Source organism: Electrona antarctica (genome assembly GCF_951216825.1).
Source record: "Electrona antarctica genome assembly, chromosome: 5".
NCBI lineage: Eukaryota > Metazoa > Chordata > Actinopteri > Myctophiformes > Myctophidae > Electrona > Electrona antarctica.
Genome location: NC_136810.1, coordinates 59,526,228 through 59,539,897, shown reverse-complemented (window position 1 = coordinate 59,539,897; position 13,670 = coordinate 59,526,228). Strand labels below are relative to the sequence as shown.

The following is a 13,670-nucleotide window of genomic DNA, read 5'->3' as shown; positions in this document are numbered from 1 at the left end:
TGACCAATTGCGTCAAAGAGAAAATGTTTGAACCCGCCCCCCGGGAAATGAAATCCAAGTGGAGCCAGCCCAGACTAATATACCGCGACAGTGTTGTGTGATATTAGTCTGGCTTATTAGCCAGGCTACAGCTACAGCTCTGGGATAAAAGCTGTTTTAATTCATTCATATCCAAAACTATTAAAAAATGAGTACATTTATATAACTATGAGGCCAAACCTTATTAAAAAAATATTAATAGTATATGAAAGAGTTTAAGATTTGTCATAGGTTACTATTGGAATTGCAGGTGCTGCCAATAACTAATTAGAGATCATGCGTGTCAGTTGCGCAAATAGGCCAGATCAATTAGCAGAGCGGACTCAGCAAAGCTGCTTCGCACAGTGACCATGCAGCTCTTAATTTGAACCTTAAACCATAACATGACACAGTTGGATCTTCAGACAAACAAACTTGGATAAGTTGGATTAAGTCTTCAAAACCGGTAAGAAACTAGAGTGCTTCACACATCCAGGCAGCGGGTGTTAAAGTGGATGTGTGGTTTATTCCTCGGGTCGCTTTCCCACCAAAGTATAGCCGACAGTCTCGCACTATTTGTGATCAATCAAAATAAACCGTGGCATTTCTTAATTTGCTTATTTTATTTGTAAAAAGCAACACTGTATTAAGAAGACATGGCAGTATAATATGGGTGCAAAATAGAGGGGAGACCGGGGCAGGGGAGAGAGAGAGGAGCCTGTATAAAGCCGTTCATTTCAAAGAAAAAAAAAGGCTGCACTCGCATGGCCGCACGTATTTTATATATATATATATATATATGAGAGAGAGAGAGAGAGAAAGAGAGAGAGAGAGGGATAGATAGATGGTGCGGAGACTTCAGTATAGAGAATTTAACTGAGCGCACAATATAGAGCGCAAAATATTAGATAATAATAAATAATTGGCTATAGGCATATTCGGAATGCCAGGGTGTTACCGAAAAGGGGGAAACCCCGCCATTTCGAATAATGGAAGTCAATCTTCGAAAAGGCGATGCGTTTAATTTCGGAATGCCGGGGTCTATATAAAATTAGGAAACACCACCATTTCGAATAGTGGAAATCAATCTTCGGAATAGCGTTGTTTCGGAATGGAGGGGTGTAGCCGGAGGATGGTACAAACCTTTATGGGATAAGGTGCCGTGCCCTAGAGCTCATCACTTAATTTTGTCCACGTTGTCTATAGCTCCTGCAGGGTCCGTTTTGTACAACATAAAGTGTCCTTGGACCTGGGCTGCGCTGATCTCACGGTGGGCGGCCGTGGCACACTGAGCAAACCGCTCGGCTTCGGCCGGCAGCCACTCGGGGTAGAAGCGTCGGAACATTTGGGCGAGCTGCCAGCGCGTGCAGTGACCCACGTACCGTTTGACGTCCACGCGGCCCGGCCGGATCAGCGCCGCGTCCAGCCTGTCCACGAAGTTGGTGGTCATGAAGACTACTCTGGCCTCAGACGAGGCCACACCGTCTAGTGCATTGAGCAGACCGCTAAAGGTGAGCCGTCCCATTCCCTGGTAGGCCAGAGGGTTCTCTGTGGGCGAAAGGACTCGGTTCACGAAGGCCGCATCCACGTCCTCCAGCAGCACGATGCTCTGCTGGGGCGCCGCGCTCAGCAGGTGGTGCAGGCGGTCGTCGGAGAGGCTCCGGTCACTCAGGCTCATCAGGCAGATGCTGTAACCCAGCTCCCCAGCCAGCACTGTGATGAAACTGCTCTTTCCACAACCCGGAGGCCCGTACAGCAGATACCCTCGCCTGTAGGGGATTCCTCGGTCCGCATACCACGCAGGGTTCCCGGTGAACTCCTTCACGTCTTCCAGGAGCCCCTCGGCTATGCCCGCATCCAGCACCACCGAGCCCAGGGGCCGGCATCGGCGCGGGAACCCGAATGGCCTCCACTCGGCCCCCATGGCTGTGTAGATGAGTGTGCGACCCTCCTCCTGCTTCAGGGCCAGCTCTCGAGCTTCTTGTAAGATGTTGATGAACATCCGCCTGTCTCTGCCCGGAGCGGTGAAGGTGAGCGACTCCCATGGCGCTTTTGTCTGGAGATCCACCACCGTCGCTTTGTCTCTGGTCCTCTCCACTCGGATCCACTTGCTCCCGTACCAGATGATGTGGTTCCCGGGACTGGGGTGGAGGTGGAACTGCGTGAGCACGCGTCCGCTCTCGTGCTGCGAGTAGGACGTCTCCACGCTGAGGTGCTGGGTGTGCCGCGCGTGCTTGGAGATCCAGCTCAGCAGCCAGCGGTAGCTCTTGTCCCCGCTCGGAACCTCCAGGGTCATCATGTAGTTCCGGCGGAAGAAGATCATCCCCACCTGGGCTCCCTTCCGAGCCGCGGCCAGCGCCGTTCCCATGCCGACCAGTCCGAACCCAGCCCCGAAGTAAGGGTTGTCCTTCAGGCTTTCTATAATATCCAACAAAAGCATTGTTTATAAATACTGCTCAAAGAGAAGGTAGGTAGACTGGTTCTCTAGGGACTGGGACCCGCTACAGGGTGTGTCTAATTAGGACCTATGTGGAGATTTTACCACCGTGCAATTCAAAGTATGTCTTCATTGTGACATTGTAACAGCAAAATATTACAGGTCTGCTTCCAGGTCTGTGGGAGGATTGTTGGCGATTCATTGTGGTCCGTGGATGGAATCTTCCTTGTCACTGGCACCGCGACCCTATCTTTATTATATTCTGCAAAGAAGATGCATCCCAATCATGTCACAATGAGTCAGTCACACTCTTGTCTAAATATGGAGTCTGTGATGCTGATGTGTGCCAGCTCCATATGTGGAGTTTTAGGTGAGTCATACTCTAGACAGTATGCCTACTTGGTTTAGACTAGTCATTGGGTTTGACCAGTCATTAGTCCTACAACTACAACCTATCTCAAACCCTCACCCTAACCCTAACCTCCCACGGGGCAGCACACCTAAACCTAACCTTAACCCATGTCTAACCAATCCATCCATCCAACTCCAACCGCTTATCCGTAGTCGGGTTGCGGGGGCAACAGAGTGCCAGAGTGCTGGCACCAGAGTGCTCCAGACTTCCCTCTCCAGAGCAACATTAGTGACTTCCTGGGGGATTCCGAGACGTTCCCAGGCCAGTTAGTCGATGTGTTTCCTCCAACTGCGCCTTGGTCTGACCCTGGGTCTCCTCCCAGTGGGACGTGCGTCGAGGTCCTCCATAGGGAGGCGCCCGAGAGGCATCCTAACCAGATGCCCGAACCACCTCAGCTGGCTCCTTTCCAGGCGAAGGAGCAGCGGTTCTACTCTGAGTCTCTCTCGTGTGACTGAACTTCTCACCCTATCTCTAAGGGAGATGCCAGCCACCCGTCGAAGAAAACTAATTTTGGCCGCTTGTATTAGCATATATAGCCGAATAGCTATTTTCAGCATGCAACCAAGTGTAAAATGACCCCCAGGTCCCCGAACCACACGTTGGGAACAAGCCATGGCTGTACTAGGCTGGACTGTACTATAGCCTAGAAATGTTCATGTAAAACTATTGGTCGTGCACACAAACTATGGCCCGTGTACGGACCCCCAGAGGTCCCCGAAACACACTTTGGCTCATCATCGATGATGATGTCACATGGTAGACTTTCTGAGCCCCAAAAAACGTGCGCTGTGATAATAGAGTATAGCTGTGTGCTTGTGATACCTCCTCGCAGAGATGAAGGGCAGACACAGGAGGAGGATGACCAAGATCTCCGCGTAGAGGAAGAACAACACAGTCGTCCACTGGATACCCATGCTGACGGACACACTGACACACTGACAAGACAATAGCACAGACAATAGCACATTAATAGTGTTATTTTTCACACACTAATACTTCAACAGGGAGCCCGGGCCCCCCGGGACAGTGGTCCCCAACAGTGTTGTTTTGGGCAGCAAATTTTGATTTTAGTTTTAGTCATAGTCTCTTGAATAGTTTTTATTTAGTTTAAGTCACATTTTAGTCACCTGGAATGTCTTGGTGTTAGTCTAGTTTTAGTCGACTAAATATCATAGGATTTTTGTCGACTAAACCTACAGTTGATTTAGTCGACTAAAATGTATTTTGCCGGGCCTTTATGCAGTCGTGATGAAAATGCTGAAAATAGCCGATCTACATGCTCAGCTTGTAGATCGGCTATGATTGCCAGCATGATTGAACCCTACAAACCCTCCCGCGCACTCAGATCAGCCAACGCAGGGAAGCTGGAAGTACCCTCACTAAAAACGCCGGGACAACGCTCCACACGTCCCAAACTCTTCTCCCTTCTGGCCCCAAAACTGTGGAATGCACTTCCCGTTGCAATCAGAACTGCAGCATCACTCCCGATCTTCCGCCGTAGTCTGAAAACCCACCTTTTGCTCCCGTTTCGAATGGGATCAGTGTATTGAAACGGGGAAAATCAGGTGCAATCAGGCCTTTCAATAGACTGAGTAGACGTCTACCCGTCTACTCAGGTGCTCAGTAGGTTGATTCCTTCCGATTGTGTCGGTTGATCTGTGCAGTTTAATGCATCGCATGCAGCTACTGGAGCTCAGTAGGTGATCATTCCTTTCAATGCAGCCGTAACATCGAACATGCACTGCTCCCGTGCTTGCGGTTATGTTTAGGTTAGGATTAGAGATGCACTGCTCCCGTGCTTGCGGTTATGTTTAGGTTAGGATTAGAGATAGGGATAGTAATTTCGGAACAAGGAACCTTCTGACTAACGACACGGCACCGCTCCAGTAGCTGCATGCGATGCATTAAACTGCACAGATCAACCGACACAATCGGAAGGAATCAACCTACTGAGCACCTGAGTAGACGGGTAGACGGTCTACTCAGTCTATTGAAAGGCCTGATTGCACCTGATTTTCCCCGTTTCAATACACTGATCCCATTCGAAACGGGTGCCTTTTCAGACTCCATCATGGCCCATAGCACTTACCCTACCCCCCTTAGACAGCACTTCTTAGACTTATATAGCATTTGAAACAGACTTATAGCATGTCATGTAGACAGCACAATAAGTGCATTGTATGTAGTCATAGCACTTCATAGTATATATGTACAGCATAGTATAGCATATATGTATAGTTTATATGTATAGTGTCATTATATAGATATGTTCTAGTTATAGTTTATATGTATAGTGTCATTATATAGATATGTTCTAGTCACGTTCTTAGCTTACGCATGTTTCGCGATAAATGCATTTTACATATGTGATGTATTCCCATGCTTTTTGTTCTTGCTTAATGTAAGTCGCTCTGGATTAAGAGCGTCTGCTAAATGCCTAAATTGTAAATTGGCTATTTTGCATGCACAACAAAGTGTAAAATTACTTTTACTGGATCTCTTGTCCACTAGTCCCTTCCTAACATTTTAGTATAGTTTTTATTTAGTTTACATTTAGTGTTGGTCAGTGGAAAAAGGTATAGTCGACGAAATCAACACTGCTCCTCAAACTTTTCAAGCCGTGGCCCCTGGTCAACTCACCCTGGCCAGTGGCCCCTGGCCAGTGGCCCCTGGTCAACTCACACTGGCCAGTAATAATAATAATAATAAACCTTTATTTATATAGCACCTTTCAAAACGAGGTTACAAAGTGCTTTACAAAAAAATAAAATAAGAACAAATGCAGTGCACACCAAAAACAACAGTTTACAATAATACAAATAAAACTAAAGAACAGGCAATGTACAGAAATGCAGTAAGACATAAGAACAATAGGGAATGTTTAGAAAACGTTTAGGTGTTAAAAGCAGCTTTATAAAAGTGAGTTTTAGGAGGGATTTGAAGCGGGGGACGGATTCTGCAAGCCTTATCTCGAGGGGGAGGGCATTCCAGAGAGTTGGGGCTCTGAGTGCAAAGGCCCGGTCACCTTTTGTTTTTAACTTAGATGTTGGGACCTCTAAGAGCGCCTTGTCTGAGGACCTTAAGGTGCGCTGTGGGACATAGGGCTTAAGTAGGTCAGATATGTAGGATGGGGCCAGATCAGAAATGGCCTTAAAAGTTAAAAGTAGGATTTTAAATCAACTCTAAAAGTGATTGGGAGCCGGTGCAGGGATGCCAGGATTGGTGGGATGTGGTCGTATTTTCGTGTACCGGTCAGGACTCGGGCTGCAGCATTTTGAAGTACTAGTTGTAAACGTTGGATGGATTTATTGGAGAGACAGGAGTACAGGGAGTTGCAATAATCGAGACGTGAATAAATTAATGCGTGGATTACTTTCGTTAAGTCAGGGGTGGATAGGAAGGGCTTGATTTTGACAATATTTCTAAGGTGATAAAATGATAATTGAATAACCTTTTTTACATGGCCTTCAAAATTGAGGTCGGGGTCAAGGATAACACCAAGGTTCCTCACGGAGGGCTTTACATTTGGGGTAAGAGAGGCCAGGTTTTGCGCTAACATGGCTCTTTCTTGGGGTGGACCAAAAATGAGAACCTCGGATTTAGAGTCGTTTAGTTGTAGAAAATTGATTGACATCCAGTTCTTTATGTCTGCGAGGCATGCGTGGAGTTTTTGTATACTGGAGGGGTCTTTAGGATTGACGGGGAGATACAATTGGGTGTAGAAGTGAAATTGAATGTTATGGCTGCGGATGATGTCGCCAAGGGGGAGCATGTATAATGAAAAGAGGATGGGGCCTAGGATGGAGCCTTGGGGGACACCGTAGTGTAGGGGGGCTAGAGATGAGATGCTTCACCAATCCCGATGGAAAAGTGTCTGCCAGTGAGGTACGATTTAAACCACTCCAGGGCGGTGCTGATATGCCCACACAGTATTCCAGCCGGCTGATAAGGACCGCATGATCAATAGTGTCAAAGGCCGCGGTCAGGTCCAGCAGGACAAGGATGGAACAATATCCCGAGTCTGCGGCCATAAGAAGGTCGTTGACCACTTTCAGGGGAGCCGTTTCCGTGCTATGCAGAGCACGGAAACCTGACTGGAATTTCTCAAAAAGGCAGTTTCCACTCAGATGGTTCACGAGCTGAGTGAACACTACCCTTTCCAGAACCTTAGAGAGAAAGGGTAGTTTAGATATGGGTCGGTAATTGCTCAGGGAGGAGGGGTCAAGGTTTGTCTTTTTGAGCGGGGGGGGGAGACAAGCACAATCTGAAAAATGGCAGGAATTGATCCAGAGGATAAGGAGCTGTTTACAATAGACAAAATATGGGGACTGACAGTGGGTAAGATCTCCTTCAGGAGCCTGGTGGGAATGGGATCCAGGGGACCGGAGTGGACTTCATGTGGGCTGTGTTCTGGAGGGTTGAGAGGGAAATCTGTTTAAATGAACAAAAGGAGGGTTTGGGCTTCACAGACAGCTAAACTCTCTCTTGCCATGTTTAAAGTCCTCCAAAGAACAGGCGGATGTTGCACAGGAGTAGGTTTATTATACAAGAACGTGTAAAACTGAAAAACAAAATACAGAAACAGAAGGCACAATACAGGGAATACAAAGAACATATTGCTAATGTTCACACAATTGTGAACTAACAGGCAACAACAAGGTATCTCCTGTACACATGAGGAAAGGAAAACATGGGAGAAGTACTTAACTAGAAAAGTAGTTATATTGTAGTAGATGAACATCCACATGGCCTCAAAGCCGAAACTACCACCACTGCAGACTGCAATGCCATACATCAAAACATAACATGCAAGAGTAAAACATATCTCAGTCACAATATGTACCATATATGCATTGTCACAATGTTATATAATATGCCCACTTACATATTTTGCCACTCAAAGGGTTTGAAACAGACTGATGGCTTTGGATCATTCAACAGATTCAGCAATGATCTTTCTTGGAGTTTACACAGTGAAAAAGGAAGTCTAGGTCATTTCCTGTAACATTAGAGGCCAAGCAACAGAAGTAGAAAGACAACAAAAACAGCGCCCCCTGGAGACAGGGAGGAACTAAGGAATAATGTAACAACTATGCCCCCAAGTGGCAGAAAGTAAAATAAGGAACATGTTCCATCACAATGTATGTCAGCTATAAGGTGTCCTTGACCTGACAAAAAAAAGGTTTTGAGATTACATCATATGGCAGCCAAGTCTATGGACTTTTAACAACAATCGAATTGCAAACAAGTCTATGAACTTTGTTTAGGGCACTAAACTGACGACATGAGGTGTCGTGTGGCCAATAAATACATCTTGTGAAGTTGTGATTGGTTTAGTTTTATACAATAACTATTAATATAAAACATATGTTATTATTAATTAATGCTTTGAAAGTCCATCGGATGATGGCATTCCATCAATGAATTGTACTGTGCTTTAATGGGGTTGTAGTGGGTGGGGAGAAGTTATATAACTGGCATTTTATTATTGTCGTCCTATTACCTGAGTGATTTAATAAAATATCCATATTGTGAAATTGTACATGGGTTCTGCCTCCATCATTAATGCTCACAGTGGAAATATTCTGTAGGGCGGGCTCTTTACATTTCTCACACCTGAGACAAGGTTTATTACACTGGTGGCAGTGGTGGCCCCAGGTCCTAATGTCCCACCTGTCACATATATACATTACGCTTTAAAGTGAAGGTACACATTCACAGTTCCCTCAGCATAAATAATGGTTGTGCAGTCACAAATAAAGGCAAGTCAGAGGTGTTTTTCTTTTGTTTGTTATTTACTTTTTTTGTACTGTGTGGTAATTCCAGTCAATCACATAAAATACCCTTTAGAAGGCAATAACACACCATGTGTGTGCAATAAAGGCCAAATAAGAAATGAAAAATCTGCACACCAATAAGGCTCCCAAATATCTTTACTTTAATCAGGTAAAGTTTCGGGCCGCAGCCCTTCCTCAGACCTTCAAGGAATGAGTAGACAATACATGTGTAGCGATCGGCTATCGCACCCTCGCACGCACACACTCACACCACCGCAATTATTCATGTCCACATACAACCCAGTACACACACAGACGAACATCAGCGCAGCGACACGCCCCCGCCGCTCGTACGTTCCCTTCCGCTCTATGAATGGAACAGTAGCCCAGATGGCGCAGCCCTGTCACAGAGAAGAGACTGGAGTGGAGAGAAGCGATCGCGTACGCGAGTTACAGTCCGCGCGGTGCGTTTTCATGACTGAAGGCCCAGCTACAATCGGATCCATGGGGAGAAGAGGAACCTAAGAAGTCAATCCTTGGGGCGTTTCCCATTGTCCGAGTGTCCGTGTCTTGGCGTTCAGCAACGGAGCTGCAGTGCTCTCTCACTGACTGGTGAAGTACCTTATTTAAAACAGGAGAGTCAGTTACAAATATGGACCAGAAACAACATGAAGGTTACTTTAGTAACCATGGTTCTTTAAGTATGTGAGCGAAATATTTCGCTCTATGGGAGGTTTTCCTTTCAAAACCGAGGTGCAGATAACTTCATTTATGAATGTATGAACTCCCACAGGGCTTAATGTGCCCCTGTGGGTTTAAGAGCGGTGACGTCAGACGCCAAGCCTCGGGGGCTTATAAAGGGGGCCTACGTCACTGACTCTCATTTGAACACTTTCCTTCTGCCAAGAGCAAGACAGAAGGGTGTTCAGCGAAATATTTCGCTCACTTACTTAAAGAACCATGGTTACTAAAGTAACCTTCATGTTCTTTTAAGTTGTGTTCGCGAAATATTTCGCTCTATGGGACCTTATGAACTCCCGTATCCTGACCTAGTCAAGTGATTCCTAGGACTTGAGGATAGGGGGAGGGCCATGAAATCATTGGGGATTGGGGCCTGGTCCCTATGAGGGCGCTAACAGTCTTGGACTGCCAGGTCTTATTTACTGTTTCGGGCAGTGTGTGCCCTGGACAGTCTTGGGTTTATAGAGGGAGCTGGCAGGAAGGGCGATGCCTTATAATGTGTGTGTGTGTGTGTGTGTGTGTGTGTGTGTGTGATTATGAGACGTGGGACCCTTTTGGGTCCCTTATAGTGCGGCTGCTCCCAAGACCGCATGCGCCAGTGAAGGCGCCGCCACATCTAGATTAACAGCTCGCCGCAGTGCAGACTTCCTGGATGAAGACACCCTTGTGCCCAGTATGCTGCCATGCCTCTCGTGGAGTGAGCCCTCAGCACTTGCGGAGGCTCTACTCCTTGGTTGGTGTAAGTCAGGCGGATGGCTTCCACAATCCAGTTGGAAATTGTCACTTTCGTGACAGGCTTTCCCAGGGTCCTGGCGCCCCAGGACACAAACAGTTGGTTCCCTATTCTGAAGGGATCCGTTCTGTCCACGTAAGTGCGAAGAGCCCTCACTGGACAGAGGTAGTTTAGTCTCTCGTCTTCCTCGGAGGAAAACGGAGGGGGGTGGAAAGCCTGTAGGTCCACTGGTACACACACAGAGAAAGCGTTCTTTGGTAAGAAGGCTGGGTTTGCTTTGATGGTGACCTTGGTTGATCTTTCATCAAACCTCATACACTCTGGAGAGGTCGAGAGTGCACGTAAATCGCTAACCCTTTTAGCGGTCGATAGTGCCACTAGGAGGGCCACTTTCAGTGTTAGACACTTCAGATCCACTGTCCGTAGTGGTTCGAAGGGTCCTGTGGTTAGGGCCTTTAAAACCAGAGACAGGTCCCATGAGGGGACCAGGGATCTGTTGACCTTGTGCCCCCTGCGTACGCCCTTCACGAACTGTTTTACCAGAGGATGTTTCCATACTGTCTGGTTGTTGAAACCTATATGGCAAGCTGAGATTGCCGCCAGGTGGGTTTTTACTGAGGAAAGACCTAGACCCCTGTCTAGGAACTCCTGCAGAAACGTTAGGACGTCTACCACTGATGCTTGGAAGGGAACCACCTGGTCTGGTCGTTCTGAGCACCATTGCTCGAAGATACGCCAGGCCGTGTCATAGCGGTTCATCGTTGACTGCGCCCTGGCCTTCAGAATCGTTGCCACAACATTCGGAGGGAGGCCGGCCTCGGTCAGCATCAGCCTTTCACGGGCCAGACCCACAGGTCTAGGTCCCTGGGGCAGGGGTGAAAGATTTCCCAGCCCGCTTGGGTGAGAAGATCTGCTCGTGGAGGGAGTTGCCATGGTTGGCTGTAGAGGAGGAGGGCTATCTCCGATCTCCAGACTCCCCAGGCTGGGGCTACTAGGAGCATCGTCAGACCCAGAGTTCTCACTCTGTCCAGAGTGTGAAGAATGAGATTCAGCGGGGGGAAAGCGTAGAGAAGCGTTTTGGGCCATCGGTGCGCCAGTGCGTCTAGTCCTAGCGTCGATGGTCCCCCTATTGCGAAGAAGAGGGGACACTTCGCGTTCTGTTCTGACGCGAACAGATCTACTTCGGGTGTCCCAAAACTGTCCCAGATCTGAGTCGCCACCTGTGGGTGTAGTGACCAGTCTGCATAGCGGAGGGGTCCCCTGGACAGCAGGTCTGCACCTGTGTTCAGGAGACCCGGGACATGGCATGCTGTGATGGATAGGAGACGAGTGTCGCACCACATGGTGAGTCTCTGAGCAAGTTGATGTAAACAAGGGGACCTGAGTCCGCCTTGTTTGTTGATATAGCACATGGCTGTCGTGTTGTCTGTCCTGACTAGGACGTGACAGCCACTGATGCGCGGTTCGAAGTCCCTCAGTGCGAGGAACACCGCCATCAGTTCCAGATAATTGATGTGGTAGGAGCTTAATTGTTCCTTCCAATTGTGCCTTCCAACGTGGCTCCCCAGCCAGTCATGCTGGCGTCTGTGGTGACCACTTTCCTGGTCAGAGGTCTGCCCATAGGGACGCCCTCTGAGAGAGTTCGTCTGTTTGCCCACCATTGTAGGGCTAGTACGCATTGTGACGTCACTATAACCCTCTGGCGGCCGCGGTGCATAGGTATGCGTAGAGAGCTCATCCACCGTTGGAATGGTCTCATATGTAACCTGGCTTATTAAATAAATCACTGACGCCATAAGCCCCGCCATCCGGAGACATGCATGAAAGGGAATCGAGCGATCCCTCTTGAATGATGCTACGGATTCTATCACAGCTTCTATCCTCTCTTGGCTCGGGCGAGCCGTGAATGAGGGTTAAAATAAAATATGATGAATGAAATATGCGTTGTCACCGAGCAGACAACAACCCCCTCCTCTCCCCAACTCACCTCGATCACCCCATCACCGCTACGACACAGTCACACAACACAGCAGGCCGCAGGTCCGTTCAGCGCGGCATAGAAACTACACCGAACGCTGGATCACACGTCCCCGTCGTTGCTCACAAAAACTCCCCCTCTTGAATTAGACTGAATAAAAAAGCCGCTTGTTCTTCTCCTAACTGGCGCAAAATGCACCATGAAGGTCGGGTATCGGCACCATTCTGATGTATATTTATGCACCATGTTACCCAAATGTGTCTTAGCAGTGATGGTCGAGAGTGGAAGAAAGGAAGCGAGCAGGTTTGTAGTCGTCACATCTGATCAGGTTTATTGAACAGAATTCACTCAGTTACAAGGCTGTCCACGGGCGGAAGGCCCCGTGAAATACAGTCGAGTCACATCATAGCTAATCCGTGTGAACTCTTTTCAGTTCCACAGCGTCAACGTATTTACTAACTTCTAAGTCCCGCCTCCCTGGAAACTCACAGGCTCTTCCGGTGGAGGGGAGGAGGGACAGACACATGGCATGCAGCTCATGTGTCACTCTATAAGTTTTATACCAAATAGGACTAATTCAATACCTATACTATATATGAAGTATGCCGAACACATGTCATGAAATAGTTCAAACTATATTGTTAACCAGTCTAAATGATTAAGCACAAATACATTGTATACTCATGTCAATTCTGGAGCAGAGAGCAGGAAGCTCCCTGCACACACACACACACACACCCCCACAGCTGTTGTATAGCCGTTGGAGATAGGCACTGTCCTTAAGATTAGGCCAGGACCAGCACCCCCGACCCCCCTGGGGTGTTTTAGCAACATTCAACAAAGGGCTTTGTTTTTACGGACTGATTGTAAATAACTCTAAGCTGTTTTTACTCTGTGTTAGTCACCACAGTATCGCAAGTCTCAACTTATAGTTCTGTGACCTATGCACAGTCTGTGTGTCAACTGTCTATAATATATCAACTAATTGATATATACGTGTCCATGTCTATAAAATATCCATCACAGGACAATGCAGAGCAAAGCCAAGATGTGCTAAATGTGCAGGGGAACATGACTATGGGAAGTGTGAGGCAGATGCCAAAACTAAGTGTTGCAACTGTGGGGGAGAACACAGTGCTGCATACCAGGGATGTGGGGCACAGATTAAAGCCAAAGAAGTTCAGACGTATAAGATTCAAAATAAGGTATCTTATGCTGAAGCAGTAAAGCAAGTAAACAGACCACAAAGTGGTGCAGCTGTGAGTGTTGAACCCTCTTCTCAGACAGTTCCAAAGCCAGTGAGTGTCATCAAGTGTTCGCACAAGTGTGCCGTGAACAAGGAGACTTTAATGGTGGACAAAGCCAACTTTGTATTCTTCATTGCAAAGGTTATAAATGTAACGATGCAACAAGGGTCCAGAACTGATAGGATCAAGACTGTAGTGGATGCAGCAATAGAGTACCTAAAAACAGAGGGTATAACGACAGATATGGTACAGGAGGAGCTGGGAAAGGATAATGTGGGTCCTACTAAGTAGTTTAGTCATGGTGTTCCTCATCTTGCAGTGGAATGC

General features: G+C 47.5%; 1 protein-coding gene across 1 annotated transcript; it reads right to left on the bottom strand.

Moving 5' to 3' along the window:
- Positions 1-1,195: 1,195 nt before the first annotated feature.
- LOC306924078 (mitochondrial chaperone BCS1-like) lies at positions 1,196-9,120 on the bottom strand (the record flags this gene model as incomplete). The annotated part of the gene is made up of 4 exons (XM_079502419.1): positions 1,196-2,436; positions 3,690-3,802; positions 7,753-7,825; positions 9,090-9,120. The coding sequence occupies 4 exons, from the start codon at positions 9,118-9,120 to the stop codon at positions 1,196-1,198; spliced, it is 1,458 nt and encodes a 485-aa protein (XP_079358545.1).
- Between the last annotated feature and the right edge of the window lie 4,550 nt (positions 9,121-13,670).